Here is a 24,749-nt window from a genome sequence, read left to right on the forward strand (position 1 = left end):
GCATTCAGCGTCTGCAAGAGGAAAATGGAGAGACCGGTTCCTCTGTTGGCGTTTCACAATCTTTTTCCAGCCAGGGCACCCTTGAAGTACATCCCTAGGTAAATGGGGCTACACTTCAACCCCCCTGCAACTGTGTGCATTGCATGCAGTTGCAGCATAGTTATGATGCATTTAAAGGGTTAAAACAGGTGGTCAGTAGGCAACATATTGCCTCTCTACCAGCTGTCAAATGCCTCTGAAAAGCGATCTGAGCATGGATTGCTTTTTGGAGGAACAGCATTTTACTGCATACATACATGTAAACACACACATAATATATATATTTATTTTATACATAATACACACACACACACACACACACACACACACAAATAATCCAGTGGCAGCTGGTGCTCAAAATTTTTAGGGGGGGCGCAAGCAAACTGAAAAATTCAGGAAAAAAACCCAAAACCATCAATTGCTGCCAGTGTGCCCATCAAACGCTGCCAGTGTGCCCATCAAACACTACCCATGTGCCAAATGCCGCCACTGTGCCCATCAAATGCTGACAGTGCGCCATCAAATGCTGACAGTGTGAATCCCCACTACGGTGCCCGCTCGCCGTCTGCCCGGCACTTACCCTGTCTTGGTGGGGCAGCAGGTGACAGCCACGAGCGGTGTCCTCCATGTGTCTCCTGCCATCCTCATCTCCCGTCCCCTCCTCCTGATAGGCATCCAATAGCTGTGCCTATGGTTTCAGCCAATCAGGTGGCGGGTAATAGACCCGCACACCTGATTGGTGGAGAGGCGGTTCAGTATTAGGAAAGTGAATATTAATTCACTTTTCTAACACACCTGGGTGAACTGTGAGCATCAAGCATGGCACTCGCACTTCACCTATTTTGAAGCCTATTAGAACCTATGGCTCTAATCGGGTGCTTCAAAAACACCCCCCCCCCCCCCACCACTGTAATTCAGGCCCACAGCGCCCCAAAAGGGACCATACACCTAAATATGGGGGTGGCAGCAGTGGCCATGGATAGATTCATGCTATACTGGCACCACCACTGATAAACACATGCACATACATACATACACACACACCCCCCAACACAAATACAGGAGTAGATAGTCTTATAAAAAAAAATAAAAAAATAGCAGTGCTTTACCTTTGCTCTCCCTGCCGGGAACTGCACTGTAGGGGAAGACAAAGAGCACACGCTGTGCTTTCACTTTAGCCTAATGCGAGGAACTCCCCGCACAGTGCCGATTTCAGTTTGGCTGATGATCGGGGAGCTCCTCTCAGCCTCCCCCCTATCAAAGAGTACAGGGGGCCCTCCAGGGCCCCCTGCAGCAAGGGGCACGGTTGCCATGGCAATCTCGGCGACCCCTATAATTCCACCACTGATAGGACCCTCTTGTTGGAAATTCCGCCATGTGTAGTCTCCATCACACATTTTCCATAGGAATTTCCGTCACACAAAATTTGAGAGCTGGTTCTCAAATTTTCCGACAACAAAATCCGTTGTCGGAAATTCCGATCGTGTGTACTCAATTCCGACGCACAAAGTCCCGCGCATGCTCGGAATCAAGCAGAAGAACAGCAATGGCTATTGAACTTTTCTCGGCTCGTCGTACATCACTATGTTCTTTGACGTTCGGAATTTCTGACCAACTTTGTGTGACCGTGTGTATGCAAGTCAAGTTTGAGCCAACATCCGTCAGGAAAAAAAAAAACATGGATTTTGTTGTCGGAAAATCCTAATTGTGTGTACAGGGCATAACTTTTTTTTGTTTAAAGAGAAATGAGAGGGGGGAGAGGGGAGAGTGGGGGAGAGAGAGGGGAGAGAGGGAGAGGGGAGAGAGAGAGGGGGGAGAGAGAGAGAGAGAGATCAAAAATTGGATGAAAGCCTGTTTTCCTTACTTTAGAATAAAAATGTCAGGGCAGTGTGAGCGCCTTCAAACTTGCCCCTCTTTGTAAAGTAGATACCTCAAAGTGATCTAATTTTTTTTTTTTCCCACATTGTTTTAAAATAAAGAAACATATTTATACTGAGGTAATTAAAAACATATAATTAAGCATTGGGAGGCAATTTTATTTATGTACAACAAAAAAAATATATTTTTTTTATAAAAAAAAAAAAAAATACGGTACCTCAAAATTCAGATTCATTCGTTTTCTAGAATTTCTGTGCTTAAAACATGGATCTTGGTAATGGTGCAATAAATACAGCAGCATAATAGGTCTTATATAAAAGGAGGTAGTTTGTGACAGAGTTAATGCAAAAGACACATACAGTGCCTTGAAAAAGTATTCATACCTCTTGAAAAACTTTCCACATTTTGTTATGTTACAACCAAAAAGTAAAGGTATTTTATTGGGATTTTATGTGATAGTTAGACCAACACAAAGTGGCACATAATTGTGAAGTGGAAGGAAAATGATTAATGGTTTTCAATTTTTTTTACAAATAAATGTTTAAAGTGCGGCGTGCATTTGTATTTAGCTCTTCTGAGTCAATACTTTGTAGAACCACCTTTCACTGCAATTACAGTGTTTTTGGGGCTGTCTCTAGAGATGTAAAAAATGCATCTCTACATCTAGAGAGTGAAATTTTTTGCCCATTCTTCTTTGAAAAATATTTCAAGTCTTGCCACAGATTCTCAATTGGATTTAGGTCTGGACTTTGACTGGGCCATTCTAATACATGAATATGCTTTGATCTAAACCATTCCATTGTAGCTCTGGCTGTATGTTTAGGGTCGTTGTCCTGCTGGAAGGTGAACCTCCGCCCCAGTCTCAAGACTTTTGCAGAATATAACAAGTTTTCTTCTAAGATTGCCCTGTATTTGGCTCCATCCAACTTCTCATCAACTCTGACCAGCTTCCCTGCCCCTGCTGAAGAAAAGCATCCCCACAGCATGATGCTGCCACCACCATGTTTCACAGTGGTGATGGTGTGTTCAGGGTGATGTGCAGTGTTAGTTTTCCAGCACACATAGCATTTTGCTTGTAGGCCAAAAAGTTCAAATTTGGTCTCATCTGACCAGAGCACCTTCTTCCAGATGTTTGCTGTGTCCTCCACATGGCTTCTTGCAAACTGCAAAGGGACTCCTTATGGCTTTCTTTCAACAATGTCTTTCTTCTTGCCGCTCTTCCATAAAGGCCAGATTTGTGGAGAGCACGACTAATAGTTGTCCTGTGGATAGATTCTCCTACCTGAAGAATGGATCTCTGCAGCTCCTCCAGAGTTACCATGGGCCTCTTTGCTGCTTCTCTGATGGATGATCTCCTTGCCCGGCCTGTCAGTTTAGGTGGACGGCCATGTCTTGGTAGGTTTGCAGTTGTGCCATACTCTTCCTATTTTCGAATTATGGGTTGAACAGTGCTCCCTGAGATGTTCAAAGCTTGGGATATTTTTTTATAACCTAACCCTGCTTTAAACTTCTCCATAACTTCATCCCTGACCTGTCTGGTGTGTTCATTGGCCTTCATGATGCTGTTTGTTCACTAAGGTTCTCTAACAAACCTCTGAGAGCTTCAGAGAACAGCTGGGATACTATATTGAGATTAAATATTGAGATTAAACTGAGATTAAATTACACACAGGTGGACTCTATTTAGTAATTAGGTGACTTCTGAAGACAATTGGTTCCACTAGATCTTAGTTAGGGGTATCAGAGTAAAGGGGGCTGAGTAAAAACACACACCACACTTTTCACATATTTACTTGTAAAGTTTGTTAGAAAGCCATTCATCATTTTCCTTCCACTTATGTTTTTGGTTGTAACATGGCAAAATCTGGAAAGTTTAAAAGGGGTATGAATACTTTTTCAAGACACTGTACAGTGGAAGGATGGGTATGAATTGCATATCTCCCAACATTCCCAGATTGGGCAGTACTTTCCTGCATTTTCACATTTGTTCCAGAGTCCCGCGACAACAAGGGCTTTGTTCTGCATAATTACTCCATCTATTCAGTATATGCCAATAGCTGAGCAGGACCTGCAGCAATGTGAGCATCCAGCACAGCCATGGATTGGCAGACAATCCAGCGGGGGTACAGGCACAATGAGAGAGAGTGCAGCTGTCAAATCCATCCAGCAATGTCAGGAATGAGCGGGCTGATAAGCATTTCAAGGGCTCCACCCCCTTTTTGTCGATCAACCAGTGTATAGACCAGGGATATGCAATTAGCGGACCTCCAGCGGTTGCAAAACTACAAGTCCCATCATGCCTCTGCCTCTGGGTGTCATGCCTGTGCCTGTCAGAGTCTTGCTATGCCTCATGGGACTTGTAGTTCTGCAACAGCTGGAGGTCCACTAATTGCATATCCCTGGTATAGACCAATGTTTCTCAACTCCAGTCCTCAAGGCACACCAACAGGTCATGTTTTCAGGATTCCCCTCAGATAGGGTTGCCACCTTTTCTTCAAGTCAAACCCAAACAGTTTTGTGGCGCACAGAAATTTCTTTTTTATAGTATAAGCTATACATATATTTTGCTACTAAATAACATTTCTAATCATATGTATATAAGTTAATAACAAAAGTCCTCTTTTACATCAGAGTCCACAGAGTTCCCCTTTTACCTCTGAACTCTGGGGACTCTGACATAAGGGATGCTCTGTGAACCCTGATTTATGGGGGAACACTGAGTACTCTGATGTACAGAGAGGACTCTGCTGTAAGGGGAAACACTGGTGTAAAGGGTAATTCTGATGTAAGGGGTGCTCTGAGAACCCTGATTTGACTTAGTGTACTCTCTCTGAGGAAGGAGAGGGAAGGGGGGAGACTTCATTCAGAGACAGGGATGGATGGTGAGCTCACTCACCCCTTGGCAGTCTGCACCTCTCATTCAGATGGATCTGAGGCTGCTGGACTTCAAATTTCCAGCTTCAACTTTCCTTTTCTGAGGCACAGCGCCGGGGATTGGAGTGTGGGCAGACACAGAGGGGTAGGGATGGGGGGGAAAAGGTGCAGATCAAGCCCTCTCTCTTCTCCCGTCTGTATGTGTTGGTGGGGGGGTGAAGGGTATGGTTTGTTAGTGGTGGCTTTGGGCAGTGTGAAAGACAGTGTAACAGACACTCTCAGCAGTGAAAACTGCAGCCAGAAACCCTGCTGGGAAACCATAGTCCAGTCTAAATAATGTGTCCGGGTTTCAGACAGTCTGAAACCTGGACGCATGATTCCAAACCCGAACTGTCCGGGTGAATCCTGGACAGGTGGCAACCCTACCCTCAGATGAAAGAGCTGCAGTAATTACTAAGGCAGGGAAACGGATCAAATCACCTGTGCAAAATAATGGAGAACTTGAAAACATGAGCTGTTGGAGCGCCTTGAGGACTGGAGTTGAGGAACAGTGGCATAGACAAACAGTTGGCATTTATACACAGCTGGATGGGGAAGAAGGTGTAAAGGGACAGGACCAATTGGAACTATGGCATGTGCACCCACAGTGGTGTATAATAAACCTGAATTATACACTGATACAGGTGCACATGCAGTAGTTCCAAGTGTCCCTCATTCTGAAGTTCAAACATTGGGAGGCATGGAACTGGTTAATGTGCAAATATGCAGTAAAAGGGAATTGAAAGGTTAATATACAGGTCACATGCAGGGACAGCATTTAGGCTCGATTCTCACCATCGCGTTTTTTGATTTTTGATTTTGCAGAAATGCAAGGACATTTTTTAACATGGGTTCCTATGGAACATGTTCCCATCAATGCATTTTTGTGCCTCTGCGTTTTTGGAAAGGGTCTGGGACTTTTTTTCATGCAAAATGCAGCGTTTTGCATGTAAAAGAAGTCAATGGACCTGCATCAAAAACGCAAGTACCGCATTTTTACCGCAATTTGCTGTATTTTTTTTTCACTGTATATATCTGGTTGCTAAGCAACCACAGTGTAAAGGAAAAAAAAAAAACGCAAAACGCGCCAAAATCGTGGAAAAAAACGTGTGTCCAAAAACGCGACAAGCACCGCAAAAACGCTCAAAAGCAACATGCATAGATATGAATCGAGCCTTAGATCAGATGTATAGAAATAAGCTGCTGCTTATTCATTCATTAGTTCCTCTTTTCTCCTCTTCCTCTGTAAGAGGAAAATGATCACTCACACCCCACCCCGTATGTTTATTTAACTTACTTTCTCCGTGTTGTATAATAGAACACGATCGAAATCACCATCACCAATATTACTGCAGTAAGAACTATTGGATCCCGAGCCCTGGAGTAGTGCAGATGGGTCTCATGTATTTCTTGGTCACCTGCAAGAATACAAACATAACATTCATAGGAGGCCATTTAGGGTTGCCACCTTTTCTTCAAGTCAAACCCAAACACTTTAGCGGTGCATAGAATTTTTTTTTTTTTTTTCTTTTTTTTTTTATAGTATAAAACTATACATATATTTTACAATAAACTAACATTTCTAATCATATGAAATTGATCACAAGAATCCCCCTTTACATCAGAGTCCACATAGTTCCCCTTTTACATCTGAATCCACTTGCAGAGTTATCTTACATTGTAAGAGGGGACTCTGCAGACTCTGATGTAGGGGAGAACTCTGGGGACTCTAACATAAGGGATGCTCTGGAAACCCTGATTTAAAGGGGAAACACTGAGAACTCTGATGCACGGAGAGGACTCTGATGTAAGGGGGGACACTGTGGCCTCTGGTGTAAAGGGGGAACTCTGATGTAAGGGGTGCTCTGAGAACCCTGAATTACCTTAGTGTACTCATTCAGAGGCAGGAGAGAGAAGGGGGGGAGACTTCAGTTACAGACAAGGATGGATGGTGAGCTCACTCACTCCTTGGCAGCCAGCAGCTGTCATCCAGATGTATCTGAGGCTGCTGGACTTCAAATTTCTGGCTACCACTTTCCTTTTCTGAGGCACGGTGTCAGGGACTGGAATGTGGGCAGACACAGAGGGGTAGGGGCGGGATGAAAGTGGAGCAGATCAAGCCCTCTCTCCTCCCCAGTCTGTGTGTGTGTTGGGGGGGTTGTTGTGCTGGCTCTGTGCAGTGTGAAAGAGAATGTAACAGACACTCTCTGCTTCGACAACTGCAGCCAGCAACCTTGCTAGGAAGCCATAGCCTAGTCTGAATAATGTGTCCGAGTTCCAGGCAGTTTGAAATCCAGACACATGATTCCAAACCCAAACTGTCCAGGTGAATCCTGGACAGGTGGCGACCCTAAGGCCATTCCAATACATCAATATGTCTACATGGATAGGAGCAGGGCCGGACTAAAAACCAGTCCTGGAAATAATTTCATACCAGCCCCATAGCATTTTTATACCAGCCCAACCGCATAACGTCATTATTTTCTAGTTCACAACAGGGAAAACCGTACATTTTAAAGCACATTTAAGGAGTGTATTATATAAAGATAAGAGAGACATTAAATTTACAAACAGCACCATTTTTTTACTGGCACAAACACATTTTTTACTGACACTGCAAAAAAGTGCCTAAAATGGCAGTTTTCAGTGCAAATATCAATATTTAAGCATGTAACTAAAGCTATTAGCAATGTGTTTAACCACTTAGCAACCAGCACATAGCCAAATGATGGCTACAGGGTGGTTGCTTATCCCTGGGAGTGCATACTATGACCAGTGGTGTATCTAAGGTATGGCAGCCATGGGGGGAAGGGGCAACAAAAAACCGCACTCTGCATGAAAAAAAATCCCCCCTGTCCTCCCAGACTATTATAGTACCTGGCGCATTATATCAGATAGCCGGCTGTAGGGCTCGGCTTAGGCTCTCTCAGCAGGGAGCTCCACTGACACTCTGCCCCTGCCCTGCCCCATGTACGCTGTAAGTACAAATATCCCCGCCCCCTGCCAATGTAAGCCCTGCCCATATCATGACAAGCCCCACCCCTCCCATGGGAAGCTCCATCTCCGACCTCTGAGAGCAGGAAGTGAGCCTGGCTGGCCAGGTAGGTCTTTCTACCTATCTTCTAACTGTTACTAAACCCTCGCTGACAAAGTTGTTTACCCCCCTGAATAGCTGTGCATTGCTGAAAACTGGCTACTCCTGTAGTCACATTCGCAGTCTGGTCATCTCCTGTAGTTGCATTCGCAGTCTGGTCATCTCCTGTAGTCGCATTCGCAGTCTGGTCATCTCCTGTAGTCGCATTCGCAGTCTGGTCATCTCCTGCAGTTAGGGTGCCCACGTGTCCCGGATTGCCCGGGACATTCCCGCAATTAGTAGGTCTGTCCCGGGTCCCGGGCACCTTCATTCCGGGACAATACAGTGTCCCGCAATGAAACAGATGCAGCCTGTCAGCTATTCTGCATCTGCCGATGATGTCATCTGACCCGGGCAGCCCCAATGGTGTAGCGTGGGGGCAGTGCTCTGTCCCGAGTGCAACATCATTCCTGTGCTGCCATGATTACTGCTGACCCAAGAGAGACCCAACTGTGCAAGTGTTTACTCCAGCCCCACCCACCACCTTAGAATTTCATTCAGTTAGGCATGTCCCGGGCAAGGCATTCCTCCGCAGCACCCTCCCCCCGCCAAGGGACTCCTGTGGTACAGCCTGTTCCCCATGATTCCTCAGGTGCGGAACTGGTGTGCGCGTGAGGGGCGGTGCGGTGCGGTGCTTAGCACAGATGAGTGTGCACGCAGCGTGGGATATAGAGGAACAGCTGGGGGAGTGCACTGATCTGATGGGTGATCATCATGGAGGGAGGCCCTGGAGACAGGTAAGCAAAATCCACAAATCTGCCTGGATTGTACATATGTGGGGGAGTAGTGCAGGAAGGAGTGTAGTGGGTCAGGTAGGAAGGTCAGTGTAGTTGATATGTATGTCAGTGTAGTGGACAGGTGGGGCAGTTTAGAAAGGTAGGTAGGGCAGTGTAGTGGACATGTATGTCAATGTAGGGATCAGGTTGGGCAGTGTAGTGGACTGGTAGGTTAGTGTAGTAGACAGGAGGGGGCAGTTTAGTGGACAGGTGGGTTAGTGTAGTGGACAGGTAGGGCCAGTGTAGTGGACTGGTAGGTTAGGTAGGTGCAGTGTAGTGGGTTAGCGTAGTGGACAGATAGGGGCAGTGTAGTGGACAGGTAGGGGCAGTGTAGTGGACTGGTAGGTTAGGTAGGTGCAGTGTAGTGGGTTAGTGTAGTGGACAGGTAGGGGCAGTGTAGTGGACTGGTAGGTTAGGTAGGGGCAGTGTAGTGGACAGGTAGGGGCAGTGTAGTGGACAGGTAGGGGCAGTGTAGTGGACAGGTAGGGGCAGTGTAGTGGACAGGTAGGGGCAGTGTAGTGGACAGGTAGGGGCAGTGTAGTGGACAGGTAGGGGCAGTGTTGTGGACAGGTAGGGGCAGTGTATTGGGTTAGTGTAGTGGACAGGTAGGGGCAGTGTAGTGGGTTAGTGTAGCGGACAGGTAGGGGCAGTGTAGTGGACAGGTAGGGGCAGTGTAGTGGACAGGTAGGGGCAGTGTAGTGGGTTAGTGTAGTGGACAGGTAGGGGCAGTGTAGTGGACAGGTAGGGGCAGTGTAGTGGACAGGTGGGTTGGTGTATGTCCAATATTAACTCTAGATCCCTCACGTCATTTATATTCCTTTTGTAGTGTAAAGTACAGGTTTTTTTTTATATGCAACTTTATTGTCTTAGAAATAAAGAGCATTTGTTTCATGTATCTTAGCCTGACATTGAAAGAACAATTGCACTTTTTGAAACAAAGGGGCTGCCTGTAACTGCAATATTGAGCTCACATACATGAAACAAATGCTTTTTCTATCTAAGGCACTAAGTAGCACATAAACCCTGCTCCACTCTCAGGCACGGTCACCCGCCAACTGTGAGTGTCATTTCTAAAATAAGTAAGGGGCGGGGCCACCCGGTGATGTCACCACCCCCTTGTGACATCATCGACTGATGCATGCTGGGAGGGGGGAATGGGGGGATGTCCCTGAATGGCAGTTTGGAAATGTGGTCACCCTACCTGCAGTATGTCGCATTCGCAGTCTGGTCATCTCCTGCAGTATGTCGCATTCGCAGTCTGGTCATCTCCTGCAGTATGTCGCATTCGCAGTCTGGTCATCTCCTGCAGTATGTCGCATTCGCAGTCTGGTCATCTCCTGCAGTATGTCGCATTCGCAGTCTGGTCATCTCCTGCAGTATGTCGCATTCGCAGTCTGGTCATCTCCTGCAGTATGTCGCATTCGCAGTCTGGTCATCTCCTGCAGTATGTCGCATTCGCAGTCTGGTCATCTCCTGCAGTATGTCGCATTCGCAGTCTGGTCATCTCCTGCAGTATGTCGCATTCGCAGTCTGGTCATCTCCTGCAGTATGTCGCATTCGCAGTCTGGTCATCTCCTGCAGTATGTCGCATTCGCAGTCTGGTCATCTTCTGCAGTATGTCGCATTCGCAGTCTGGTCATCTCCTGTAGTATGTCGCATTCGCAGTCTGGTCATCTCCTGTAGTATGTCGCATTCGCAGTCTGGTCATCTCCTGTAGTCGCATTTGCAGTCTGTTCATCTCCTGTAGTCGCATTTGCAGTCTGTTCATCTCCTGTAGTCGCATTTGCAGTCTGTTCGTCTCCTGTAGTCGCATTTGCAGTCTGTTCGTCTCCTGTAGTCACATTTGCAGTCTGGTCATCTCCTGCATTCGCAGTCTGGCCATCTCCTGCAGTATGTCGCATTCGCAGTCTGGTCATCTCCTGCAGTATGTCGCATTCGCAGTCTGGTCATCTCCTGTAGTATGTCGCATTCGCAGTCTGGTCATCTCCTGTAGTATGTTGCATTTGCAGTCTGTTCATCTCCTGTAGTCGCATTTGCAGTCTGTTCATCTCCTGTAGTCGCATTTGCAGTCTGTTCATCTCCTGTAGTCGCATTTGCAGTCTGTTCATCTCCTGTAGTCGCATTTGCAGTCTGTTCATCTCCTGTAGTCACATTTGCAGTCTGGTCATCTCCTGCATTCGCAGTCTGGCCATCTCCTGCAGTATGTCGCATTTGCAGTCTGGTCATCTCCTGTAGTATGTCGCATTCGCAGTCTGGTCATCTCCTGTAGTATGTCGCATTCGCAGTCTGGTCATCTCCTGTAGTATGTCGCATTCGCAGTCTGGTCATCTCCTGTAGTATGTCACATTCGCAGTCTGGTCATCTCCTGTAGTATGTCGCATTCGCAGTCTGGTCATCTCCTGTAGTATGTCGCATTCGCAGTCTGGTCATCTCCTGTAGTATGTCGCATTCGCAGTCTGGTCATTTCCTGTAGTATGTCGCATTCGCAGTCTGGTCATCTCCTGTAGTATGTCGCATTTGCAGTCTGTTCATCTCCTGTATTCGCATTTGCAGTCTGTTCATCTCCTGTAGTCACATTTGCAGTCTGGTCATCTCCTGCATTCGCAGTCTGGCCATCTCCTGCAGTATGTCGCATTCGCAGTCTGGTCATCTCCTGTAGTATGTCGCATTCGCAGTCTGGTCATCTCCTGTAGTATGTCGCATTCACAGTCTGGTCATCTCCTGTAGTATGTCGCATTCGCAGTCTGGTCATCTCCTGTAGTATGTCGCATTCGCAGTCTGGTCATCTCCTGCAGTATGTTGCATTCGCAGTCTGGTCATCTCCTGTAGTCGCATTTGCAGTCTGTTCATCTCCTGTAGTCGCATTTGCAGTCTGTTCATCTCCTGTAGTCGCATTTGCAGTCTGTTCATCTCCTGTAGTCACATTTGCAGTCTGGTCATCTCCTGCATTCGCAGTCTGGCCATCTCCTGCAGTATGTCGCATTCGCAGTCTGGCCATCTCCTGCAGTATGTCGCATTCGCAGTCTGGCCATCTCCTGCAGTATGTCGCATTCGCAGTCTGGCCATCTCCTGCAGTATGTCGCATTCGCAGTCTGGCCATCTCCTGCAGTATGTTGCATTCGCAGTCTGGTCATCTCCTGTAGTATGTTGCATTCGCAGTATGGTCATCTCCTGTAGTATGTTGCATTCGCAGTCTGGTCATCTCCTGTAGTCGCATTTGCAGTCTGTTCATCTCCTGTAGTCACATTTGCAGTCTGTTCATCTCCTGTAGTCACATTTGCAGTCTGGTCATCTCCTGCATTCGCAGTCTGGCCATCTCCTGCAGTATGTCGCATTCGCAGTGTGGTCATCTCCTGTAGTCGCATTCGCAGTGTGGTCATCTCCTGTAGTCGCATTCGCAGTCTGTTCATCTCCTATAGTCACATTTGCAGTCTGGTCATCTCCTGCATTCGCAGTCTGGCCATCTCCTGCAGTATGTCGCATTCGCAGTGTGGTCATCTCCTGTAGTCGCATTCGCAGTGTGGTCATCTCCTGTAGTCGCATTCGCAGTCTGTTCATCTCCTATAGTCACATTTGCAGTCTGGTCATCTCCTGCATTCGCAGTCTGGCCATCTCCTGCAGTATGTCGCATTCGCAGTCTGGTCATCTCCTGTAGTGTGTCACATTCGCAGTCTGGTCATCTCCTGTAGTGTGTCGCATTCGCAGTCTGGTCATCTCCTGTAGTGTGTCGCATTCGCAGTCTGGTCATCTCCTGTAGTGTGTCGCATTCGCAGTCTGGTCATCTCCTGTAGTGTGTCGCATTCGCAGTCTGGTCATCTCCTGTAGTGTGTCACATTCGCAGTCTGTTCATCTCCTGTAGTCACATTTGCAGTCTGGTCATCTCCTGCATTCGCAGTCTGGCCATCTCCTGCAGTATGTCGCATTCGCAGTGTGGTCATCTCCTGTAGTCACATTCGCAGTCTGTCCATCTCCTGTAGTCACATTCGCAGTCTGGTCATCTCCTGTAGTGTGTCGCATTCGCAGTCTGGTCATCTCCTGTAGTGTGTCGCATTCGCAGTCTGGTCATCTCCTGTAGTGTGTCGCATTCGCAGTCTGGTCATCTCCTGTAGTATGTCGCATTCGCAGTCTGGTCATCTCCTGTAGTATGTCGCATTCGCAGTCTGGTCATCTCCTGTAGTATGTCGCATTCGCAGTCTGGTCATCTCCTGTAGTCGCATTCGCAGTCTGGTCATCTCCTGTAGTATGTCGCATTCGCAGACTGGTCATCTCCTGTAGTCGCATTCGCAGTCTGGTCATCTCCTGTAGTCGCATTCGCAGTCTGGTCATCTCCTGTAGTCGCATTCGCAGTCTGGTCATCTTCTGTAGTCGCATTCGCAGTCTGGTCATCTCCTGCAGTATGTCGCATTCGCAGTCTGGTCATCTACTGCAGTATGTCGCATTCGCAGTCTGGTCATCTCCTGTAGTATGTCGCATTCGCAGTCTGGTCATCTCCTGTAGTATGTCGCATTCGCAGTCTGGTCATCTCCTGTAGTATTTCGCATTCGCAGTCTGGTCATCTCCTGCATTCGCAGTCTGGTCATCTCCTGTAGTCGCAGTCTGGTCCTCTTCTGTAGTCGCATTTGCAGTCTGGTCATCTCCTGTCGTATGTCGCATTTGCTGTCTTTTCATCTCCTGTAGTCGCATTTGCAGTCTGGTCATCTCCTGTAGTCTGTCGCATTTGCAGTCTGGTCATCTCCTGTAGTCGCATTTGCAGTCTGGTCATCTCCTGTAGTCGCATTTGCAGTCTGGTCATCTCCTGTAGTCTGTCGCATTTGCAGTCTGGTCATCTCCTGTAGTCTGTCGCATTTGCAGTCTGGTCATCTCCTGTAGTCGCATTTGCAGTCTGGTCATCTCCTGTAGTATGTCGCATTTGCAGTCTGGTCATCTCCTGTAGTATGTCGCATTTGCAGTCTGGTCATCTCCTGTAGTATGTCGCATTTGCAGTCTGGTCATCTCCTGTAGTATGTCGCATTTGCAGTCTGGTCATTTCCTGTAGTATGTCGCATTCGCAGTCTGGTCATCTCTTGCATTCGCAGTCTGGTCATCTCTTGCATTCGCAGTCTGGTCATCTCCTGTAGTATGTCTCATTCGCAGGCTGGTCATCTCCTGTAGTATGTCTCATTCGCAGGCTGGACATCTCCTGTGGACTATGACATCCTCCCAGAATTCCGCTCTCGCGTGCCCCCTGGGGCGAGCACCCGAGAACTTTCGTGATCGCGGACGTTTATGTAAACAAACTGGCTTGATTTACGGTTCCTTCCTCCCCTCTCCGTCCAGTGTGAGCGGAGAGGGGAGAGATTAGTTGCAACAGCGCTGTGGGTTGCATGTGTAGTGCCCACAGCGCTGCTTAGTGACAGATCCATCCATCCATCCATACTCTGCATACTCTGCACACCCATCCATCCACGCTCTGCACACCCATCCACCCACGCTCTGCACACCCATCCACCCACGCTCTGCACACCCATCCACCCACGCTCTGCACACCCATCCACCCACGCTCTGCACACCCATCCACCCACGCTCTGCACACCCATCCACCCACGCTCTGCACACCCATCCATCCACGCTCTGCACACCCATCCTCATCCATCCATCCATCCTTAGTCATACCCAGCCATACTCATCCATACTCTGCCGTACCCGGCCATACTCGGCCATACCCAGCCGTATGCGGCCATACTCGGCCATACCCAGCCGTATGCGGCCATCCCCATTCACGGCTCATCCATGCCACTACAGTGCCTCACAAAAGTGTAATAGGTGGTCAAATTAGATTTGAAACTTATGTACCTAGAACACCTGAAGGTGCTCCCTGCATTAGACATGGGCGCCATCAATAAATTTCGTTTTGTTCTGTTTCGTATTAGCATTAATTCGTACTTCGTGTCCGAAATTCAATTTCAATTCGTACGAAATACGAATTGTCGTTTGGTTCGTTAACTTGTACGAACGTTCTTTACGCTGAATTTAAAGGAAAAAATATATACCTCAATATGACAATATGTCCAAATTTCTTTACTACGGAAACATGTGACTTGGTTGACCAATCAGAGGTTTTCATCTGCTGCTGAGGCCTACAGGGCAGGCCCGATCATGTGACTTCCCTTTATGGGGTTAGTTAGTGTAGTGGAGCAGATCACACGATTATTTCTGAGCGAATATCTTTGCAATCCTTAGTTTTTCATTGTTCATTTTAGTTTATATCAGTTGTAGTTTGCAAGTGTATCATCTCTTAGGCCGCGTACACACGGGCGGATTGTCTGGCCAACTAAGTTCGTCAGACAATCCGACAGACTGTCCGTCCAAACTTTTGAATGAACGGACTTGCCCACACATGGCACTTTTTGAGCGGACTAATACGGCGGACTAAGTCCGCCATACAATCCGCCCTACTTTTGAAATGAAGGGACTCGCTCCCACACACGCGGAGGAAAGTCCGCTCATTTCGAGCGCGTCTCCAGGTAGGCGGGGCCCGCGAAGGAGACGTCGCTGGCCCTGCCGCCTGGAATGGACTTAAAGGGGAACCCCAACGCCGAAAAAAATCGGCGTGGGGGTGCCCCCCAAGTCCACAACAGACCCTTGTCCGAGCACGCTACCCGGCCGGCCAGGAAAGGGGGGCGAGCGAGCGCCCCCCCCCCTCCTGAGCCGTACCAGGCCGCGTGCCCTCAACATGGGGGGTGCCTTGGAGAAGGGGGGGGCGCGCGGCCCCCCCCACCCCAAAGCACCTTGTCCCCATGTTGATGAGGACAAGGGCCTCTTCCCGACAACCCTGGCCGTTGGTTGTCGGGGTCTGCGGGTGGGGGGCTTATCGGAATCCGGGAGCCCCCTTTAATAAGGGGGCCCCCGGATACCGGCCCCCCACCCTATGTGAATGAGTATGGGGTACAATGTACACCTACCCATTCACCTGTAAAATAAAAGTACCAAAAAAAAACACAACACACGAGATAAAATATTTTATTGCACAGCTCCGGGGGTCTTCCGTCTTCGGGGGTCTTCTCGCCGGACTCCTCCGCTATCTTCTTGTAGCTCTTTTGCTAGCGGAGGAGTCCGGCTTTCTTCCTCCCCGCCGCCGGCCTCTTCTCCCGACTTCGGGGGTCTTGTCCCCCTCTTCGGTTCTTCTGCCGGGCCACCGCGCCTTCTTATAGCTCTTTTACAGGCGGTGGCCCGGTCTTCTGTCGCCGCTGTCGCCGCCGCCTTCCGTTCTTCTTCTTCTTCTTCTTCTTCTTCTTCTTCTTCTTCTTCTTCTTCTCCTCCAGGAGATGTTGCCTCGACGATCTCTCCGGCCGGAATGCCAGGGACGCGCTGCGCGGCCACTTATATAGTGACAATGGGGCGGTGTCACATGGTATATGTCACATGGGTTGGTGTACATTTGGTGATTTTGGTGTTAGTTTGCTGCAATCAAAATCATATATTTTTTTTTTTTTGTCTACATTTTTCTAACTTTTAAAGGAAAAATGAGCAGCAAACAAGGCCAAAAAAGCAGTAAGAGTGCTGCTGGGAGAGCTATGAGCCCTGTACATGAGCAGCAGGTGGGACGTTCTGTCTCTGCGCCCTCTGAGCTCAGCTCACCTCCCATAAAGCTGAGGCGACTAGGAGTGAAGACTGCTGGTGGTAAAGAGCCTGGCAAACAGCAGACATTTGCATGTCACCAGCTGTTCCAGGATTTACCTCCTAGAACCAGCAGCACAATTCATAGAAAAAGTGGCGCTACCACCTCTGCCACTGCTGCTGGTAACATGCTGCCCATTGGTACCTTTTATGGAAGAGGGCAGGCCAAAGGGGTTCCAAGTGCACATACATTTGTGCAGCCAAAGCTGGAGATCCTGGCCATGCAGCAGGAAACATGTCAGGATGCCGAGGCTCATGATGATGTCACCACCACCATTGCTGCCAGTGCCATCACCATCAGCACTACAGGGAGCTTGGCAGTGGTCAGCAAGGAGACAGAGTTTACTGCTTCTAATGATCACTGTTCCCTTGGCAATGTGAAAGAGGTGGAAGCAGGCTTTCCTGACATTGTTGTAGATAAATTTAATTTCCATCCCTCTACCCATGTTGGCACCACCGACAGCCCAGAAAGTATGTCCCCTCAGTCCCCACTACTTTTTTTTCTCCTGAAAAGACCCCTGCCCAAGTGCTTTCTAAGCCTCCAGCATCAGAATGGGCCAATGCAACCATTAGACCTCAATCCATCACAGAACCCAAAATACCTGGGATGTTCAGGTCTCTTCTTCCCGCTCCTGCCGAACCTCAGAAAGAGAGTGTGACCACTGCAGTGGAAGGTATTCCATCAGGCAGTGTCCGAGGTGGTGGCTGCTGTTCCAGCATTTGGCAGCATTTTAAAAGAATTGGTGTCGGTCAGAAGGCCCAATGCAATCACTGTTGCAGGGAGGTCAGCCGGGTCCGAGACATAGGGCATCTCAGTAATAGTGGCATGAACCAGCACATGCGTGTGCACCACCATGCAGTGCTGTTAGGGGAGAAAAGTATTATGGCCACTCCTCCAAACACCAAAAGGGGAACCAATAGTGGCACTGTTACAGCCACCATGAGTGCCAGCACCACCAGCCAGTATAAGGCAGAAAAGAATGCTGTTACCATCCCACTAGGGCTGAAACAACTAATCGATTATTCGACAACTAATCAATTATGAAATTAATCGATTACTATTTTCATAATCGATTAATTGGCCAGTAACATAATGGGGTTAAAAAAAACCTAAAATGAGTCCTTTATAGTACAAAAATATAATCACTACTGTAAATATTACTTTCACTGTTCTACAGTAAAAAAAAAATTAACCCCTTCCAGTAGTGATTATCTGCTTTTTTTTTTTTTTTTTGTACTATAAAGGGCTAATTTTAGTCTTTTTAACCCCATTATGTTACTAAGTGTCTTAGATCTGGTTCACATCTATATGTTTATTGGTGCTTTTTGCAGAAACGCACTACAGTTCATTTACATGGTTTCCTATGGAACACGTTCATATCTGTGCTTTTTTCAGCCGCTGCATATTTGGAAAGGGTCAGGGACTTTTAACGCAAAATGGTGCTTTTTTTGGTGCAATATACTTGTAATGCGTTTTTGCAGCAATTTGTGTTTTTTTTAATGCAAAAAATGCAAATTGTAGTAAAATCACATGCGCAAAAATCAAAAACGCACAGCAAAAAGCACTGCAGAAACAGATCAAAAGCAAACTGCATAGATGTGTACCGAGCCTTATGCGGGCCACACGGATCAATTTTCAGGTGAGAATATTCAGAAGAAAAATCTTTGTACATTCGCTGAATGAAAGAATTTTATTTGAAATTTTCACTTCATTTCTGAACAAAAACCACATACACTGAAAATTCCTTTGACCTTGAAGTTTTCTATTTCCAAATTTTCCTGTCACTGTGGTTGAAAATGAACGTCATTTTGACCCATTTTTTTTAAAGGTTATTAACCGATTAATCGAAACAATAATCGGCCAACTAATCGATTATGAAAATAATCGTTAGTTGCAGCCCTACATCCCACATCCAATCCATACCAGCCAGGCCACCCTGGAAGATTTTGGTGGCTTTCAGAGTAAGGGTATGTCTCGGGCGCAGGTGCATAAAATAACACGCCTGATTGGCCAGCTCATTGCAGTTGGAGGAGCACCTTTCAACATGGTGGAAGTGAGCCCTTCAAGCAATTGATGCAGGCTGTTGCACCACAGTACCGTGTGCCATCACGTAAGACCTTCAGCCAAACTGTGGTGCCAGCCTTATACAGGTTTTGTGTCGGGGTGCTCAAGGAGGAGATTGGAAGGGCAGGTGGACAGGCAGTGCACCTGACCACTGACCTGTGGAGTGCGTGTAGTACCCAGCATGCCTCCCTGTCCCTGACGGCACATTGGTGGCAGTCCAAGGTGTCCCATGATGTAGTTCAAACACCTGGATCTTCGTCAGCAGTTGACAAACATGGGTACCGTTCCTTCCTCCTGCACGCTGAGGTGCTTGATGAAAAGCACACAGCCCGAAACATCCTGCAAGCCCTGCAGAAAATGTTGTTGCAGTGGTTTGGACAGGCAGACGGCAACTACCGGATTGGCTATGTTGTCACTGATGGAGGCAGCAACATGGTCAAGGCTGTAAGGGATGGCAGATTTGTGGGTGTGCGCTGCTCAGCCCACCTTCTCCACCAGGTGGTAACTGACAGTTTTCGGTTGGTGGAGACCATTTCTGGCGGCGATGGAAGGCTTTCCAAAGTGGTGGACTCTTGTCGGAAGATGGCTGGCCACTTCCATCGGAGTGTGAGGGACAGCCACCTCCTCAGGGTGGAACAGAGGAAGGCAGGCCTTCCAGAACACTGCCTAAAACAGGATGTGGGGACTAGGTGGAATTCAACCCTAGCAATGCTGGAACGCATTCTTGAGCAGCAGAAGGCTCTCCATGCCATGGCCTGTGATCATAACATTGGCATAGAGAGACCTTTAGGCAGGGAGGACTGGGCCATAATTGGGCAGATTGTGGCAGTCCTCAAACCTTTCCTTTCTGTCACAGAACACCTAAGCCGCGAGGATGCCAGCATTGGTCATGTGCTCCCACTCTTCAACCACCTTCAGATCAAATTGGAGCGGTTCAAGTCGGCTGAGGAACCTTTGCCTGGTGGTGGCCCTCAACCTGATGTGTTGGCTCTGCTAAACACATTTCTGATGGAGTTGGGCAGGCGCACGCAGGAGTTGACCGCCTCTTGCCCAGAACTGATGCTGGCTGCCATGTGTGACCCTCGCATCAAGGGCAAAATGGCTTTGCAGTGTAGTGCTCTCACAACATGGCGGGACAGACTAATCGACAGGGTGCGTCAGAGGGAAAGGCAGATGGTAAGTCTGGGAGAAGAGGAAGAAGATATTGAAGACCCCCTCTTTCATGCATCATCTACATCTAGTGAAGTGAGCAGAGCTCCTGCCAGCGGAGCATCTTCTGTCTTGGCTGAGGCACTTGACACCCTAATGGGAATGAATGAATGAAATACTTGTATAGCGCACAATGCGAACTGAATCGCCTCAAGGCGCTCAAGGGAACCTCCAGCATGGTGCACCCCAAGAAACCCATATCAGCAAATGAGGTTGTCATGTCCTATTTGTCAGCCCCACCAGTGCACCCCACCACAGATCCAATGTTTTTTTTGCAGGGGAAGAGCGAGGAGTGGCCTGCCCTCGCAGATACTGCCAAGGAGCTACTGTCCTGCCCTCCGACAAGTGTCCAGAGTGAGCGGGTGTTTTCTGTGACGGGAAACATCCTGTCACCCCAAAGATCCCAGTTGTCCCCCCAGCTAATGGAGCAGTTAGCATTTTTGAAAATAAATTTTCCAAAGCTGGGGTACCCCTCCCTCACTCTGAACATTCCTTGAACTGACTGTCTGCAGCAGAGATGGCCATTTGGTCTTAGTAGTTGGTCCCTGTCCCTCCACACAATCCCTCCCCTCGCTTCTTATCTACCCCTATTTGCTTGTGACATCATCTGGGATGGACGAGAAGAGAGAAGGTGCCACCAGGGAGGAGCGGAGAGAGAACTTATTACACACGCTTCCTGCGCTACTCTGCATGCTGGCTGGTTAGCGCTGTGCCCTAATGTTCCCCAATGTGCTCCAATGTGTCCCAATGTGCTCCAATATGCCCTGATGTGTCCCAATGTGCTCCAATATGCCCTGATGTGCCCCCACCATTTTTCTCATTTACACATATGACTGCTAGAACAGATAAAAAGACATTTAGGGAAATTGATCAAAATTGGAGCGAACAGAATCTGGAGCAGTTGCCCATGGCAACCAATCAGCTTCTCTTCAGTTTGTTCCATTAAGATTTGAAAATAAAAGAGAGAAGCGGATTGTCTGCCATGCATCGCTGGTCCAGTTTTCACCTGATCACCCCACACTGTTTGGGGTCACCGGGGATGTGCGGAGAGCACATGCTTGGTAACACCAAACAATTTTCAGTGACCCCGTACAGTGCGGGGGATCAAAACTGGAGCAGCTGTGCATGGCAGCCATGTGCTCATTATGAGGGGCTCCCACTATCCCTGTGCTGTGCTGACTTCCTCCTGGGGCTGTACCCCTGCTGTTCTCAGTATGTCAGCACAGGAATGGTGGAAACCCCTCATAATGAGCACAGCAGAGGTACAGCCCCAGGAGGAAGTCGGCATAGCAAAAGGATGGTGGGAACCCCTCATAATAAGCAAAATTACTGAGACGTCGATGCGACGACAACTGATCCGAAATTTGTAAACAAAAGTTCATATTGCGTACAAAATTCGGACGCATGGCAATTCGTATTCCGGATCCTCCCGAACGTACGAATTTAGGGAAATTCGTACGAATTTGCGATTCGTACGAAACTAATTGCACATGTCTACCCTGCATGTTGGGCCTCTGTATGTGGCCACGCTGTGTAAAAGTCTCACACGTGGTATCGCCATACTCCGGAGTAGTAGTAGAATGTGTTTTAGGGTGTAATTTGTGCTATGCATATGTTGTGTGTGTGTGTGTGTGTGAGAAATAATTTGTTAATATAACAATTTTGTGAAAAATAGAAGAAGAAAATCTTGATTTTGCAAGAATTGCGGGAAAAAATTACAACTTCAAAAAACTCTTACTAAATATCTTGGAATGTCTACTTTCCAAAAAGGGGTCATTTGGGGGGTATTTGTACTTTCCTGGCCTGTTCGGGTCTCAAGAAATGAGTCAGTACTTCAGGTGTGATACATTTTTAGAGATTGGCACCATAGCTTGTGGACTCTATAACTTTCACAAAGACCAAATAATATACACCAATTTGGGTTATTGTTTTACCAAAGATATATAGTGGTATAAATTTTGGCCAAAATATATGAAGAAAATTACTAATTTGCAAAATTTTATAAGAATTTTTTTTTTTTTTTTACAGAATTTTTCTTTCATAGCGCAAAAAATAAAAAACCCAGCGGTGATTAAATACCACCAAAAGAAAGCTCAATTTGTGTGAAAAAAAGACAAACATTTCAAATAGGTACAGTGTTCCACGACTGAGTAATTGTCATTCAAAATGTGAGAGCACCTAAAGCTAAAAATTGGTCTGGTTATTAGGGGGGTTTAAGTGCCCAGTGGTTAAGTTAAACAAAAGTAAAAAAAAATATTTCTCCATTTATATGAAGGTCAGGTTAATATAACCCAGCACAGAGTTTCCCCATATATCAGGAGTCTGAAGGATTCCCCTTTACAGTACAAGGGAATTCTGACATAAAGGGGGACATTACAGATCATGAGCTAAGCGGGAACTCTTAGGGGGGCACTGATGACCAGAGACCCCACTTATATCAGAGTCCACTGCATTCCCCTTTTACATCGGAGTTCTCACTTACATCAGGGTCTGCAGCATTGTCCTTTACATCAGAGTTCCCCCTGCGGAGGGGACGGCGGGAGAGGCCGGCGGCTGCGGAGGGGACGACGGGAGAGGCCGGCGGCTGCGGAGGGGACGACGGGAGAGGCCGGCGGCTGTGGATGGTACAGGGGAGGTCAGAGGATGCGGAGGGGACGAAAGGAGGTCAGAGGCTGCGGAGGGGGGTGACAGGAGGTCAGAGGTTGCAGGGGGGATGACAGGAGAGGTCAGAGGCTGCGGAGGGGACGACAGGAGAGGTCAGAAGCTGCAGGGGGGACGACAGGAGGTCAGAGGCTGCAGGGTGGATGACAGGAGGTCAGAGGCTGCAGGGTGGATGACAGGAGGTCAGAGGCTGCAGGGTGGACGTCAGGAGGTCAGAGGCTGCAGGGTGGACGACAGGAGGTCAGAGGCTGCAGGGTGGACGACAGGAGGTCAGAGGCTGCAGAGGGGACGACAGGAGGTCAGAGGCTGCAGAGGGGACGACAGGAGGTCAGAGGCTGCAGAGGGGACGACAGGAGGTCAGAGGCTGCAGAGGGGACGACAGGAGGTCAGAGGCTGCAGAGGGGACGACAGGAGGTCAGAGGCTGCAGAGGGGACGACAGGAGGTCAGAGGCTGTGGGGGGGGGGCGACAGGAGGTCAGAGGCTGCGGAAGAGACGACAGGATGTCAGAGGCTGCGGAGGGGACATGGGAAGAGGCACACGCCACTAGACGAGACCTCAATGAACGCTCCTGCTTTACTTAAAAATGGCGTCGCTCTGCGCCATTGTGTCACTGCGCATGCGCCCACCTTTCCGAAAATTGCTGCGTGTGTACGGGCTTTCCCGAGTCTAGCTTCGGAACAACAATGGCATCTGCGCAGTTGCATGTCGGCCCGACCCCGCAGCCATATTTTCTCCCTTCGTCTTTCAGGACAGCACCTGGGGAGAGCGCAGCTCCACCCACTTACCCAGGAAACACTTCAGATCACTTTAAAGACCGGACACTTCCACCATGGCCTCAGTTGTAGTGTTTCCTCCGGCCATGGTGGAAGCGCTGCAGGGAACCAAGGGGTGCTGCGCTCTCTCCAGGTGGGGAGAGTTGGAGGCATACCGTTGTTTGCTGTTTGGACAGACCTGGCCCAGCTTCCTCCCTTCACGTGCGGGTGTCGCTCCGGTGTCTGCTCTCCTTCATACCCAGGGGGGTCAGGCCGTGGAGGTTCCTCCCTCCTCTAGACCGGCGGCTGGGTCTGGGACCCGGCCGAGATTCATATCTCACGCCGTTCGTTCAGGCTCATGCTTTCCAGGTCCGGATGACGAGTGCGTCATTTCCGGTCGGGGCGGGAAATCGGTTTTCCTTGAGAGACGATTATCTCAAGAACCGCTTATTATTAGATTTTTTAAAGCATTGGCCAGAGCTAGGCCTGTACCATTTAAGTTTTTCCCTAAATGGGACCTGTCTTTGGTTCTACAGGCATTGACCAAGGAACCTTTTGAACCCCCAGTAGCAGCGACTATCAGTTTGTGGTCGCTTAAATTAGTCCTTTTAGTGGCTATTACATCTGCTAGAAGAGTAAGCGAATTACAAGCCTTATCAATAGTGGAGCCTTTCTATTACATATTCCCAGACCAGGTGGTTCTTAAAACTGACCCGGGCTTCCTACCAAAGGTCTCAACAGCCTTCCATAGGACGCAGGAAATAGTTCTACCTACCTTTTGTCCTTCACCTTCGAACGTTAAAGAGAAATCTTTTCATAGCCTAGATGTAAGAAGGTGCCTATTACACTATCTAGAGATCACAAGTGAGTTTAGGAAGTCAAACTCTCTATCCATCGCATTTTCAGGACCACGGAAGGGCTATAGTGTGTCCAAAAATACTATAGCTAGGTGGCTACGAATGGCTATTAGGGAAGCCTATAGTGCATCCGGAGTTGAGCCCCCCACAGGGGTTGTCTCCCATTCCACTCGGGCAGTAGCAACATCCTGGGAGGAAAGAGCAGGGGCCTCTCCGAATCGAATCTGTAAAGCGGCTACGTGGACAAGCTTCTCCACCTTCACCCGCCAATACAGGTTGGACCTGCTTTCGGGTTCAGACCAAGCGTTTGGCTGAAAGGTTCTGCAGGCGGTGGTCCCACCCTAGAGTAAGTACTCTCTTATCTCCAGGTGCTGTCCTGAAAGACGAAGGGAGAAAACCCTAGTTGGACTTACTGGTATCGGTATTTCTATGAGTCTTTCAGGACAGCGCCGATGACCCACCCTAGATTGTATTTGAAAAATGTGGTGTTATTGTTATGTTCTGCTTATTTAATTTCAGCATGGCTGGAGGTACTCTATGAACAACTGAGGCCATGGTGGAAGTGTCCGGTCTTTAAAGTGATCTGCAGTGTTTCCTGGGAAAGTGGGTGGAGCTGCGCTCTCTCCAGGTGCTGTCCTGAAAGACTCGTAGAAATACCGTTACCGGTAAGTCTAACTAGGGTTTTTTCAGGTGCCGATCCCCTCACAGCGGCCCCAGGGGCAGCCGGCCCACCGGAAAATTTCCCGGTAGGCCAGTCCAGCCCAGGATAGGAGTGTGCAAAGGTCACTACATCTAAACTCATTCCACTT

At 48.3% G+C, this 24,749-nt stretch overlaps 1 protein-coding gene across 1 annotated transcript in view; it reads right to left on the reverse strand.

The window, feature by feature from the left end:
* Window positions 1-24,749, reverse strand: part of LOC143984095 (uncharacterized) — a 151,706-nt gene that overhangs the window by 7,318 nt on the left and 119,639 nt on the right. Inside the window, exon 5 of the mRNA XM_077484412.1 lies at window positions 6,128-6,248. Within this exon, the coding sequence (XP_077340538.1) occupies window positions 6,128-6,248 (121 nt within the window). The remainder of the gene's footprint in view (window positions 1-6,127; window positions 6,249-24,749) is intronic.

This window comes from Lithobates pipiens, unplaced genomic scaffold (assembly GCF_037356315.1).
Source record: "Lithobates pipiens isolate NorthernLeopardFrog02 unplaced genomic scaffold, aLitPip1_a1.2 Scaffold_16, whole genome shotgun sequence".
In the NCBI taxonomy this organism is placed as follows: Eukaryota; Metazoa; Chordata; class Amphibia; order Anura; family Ranidae; genus Lithobates; species Lithobates pipiens.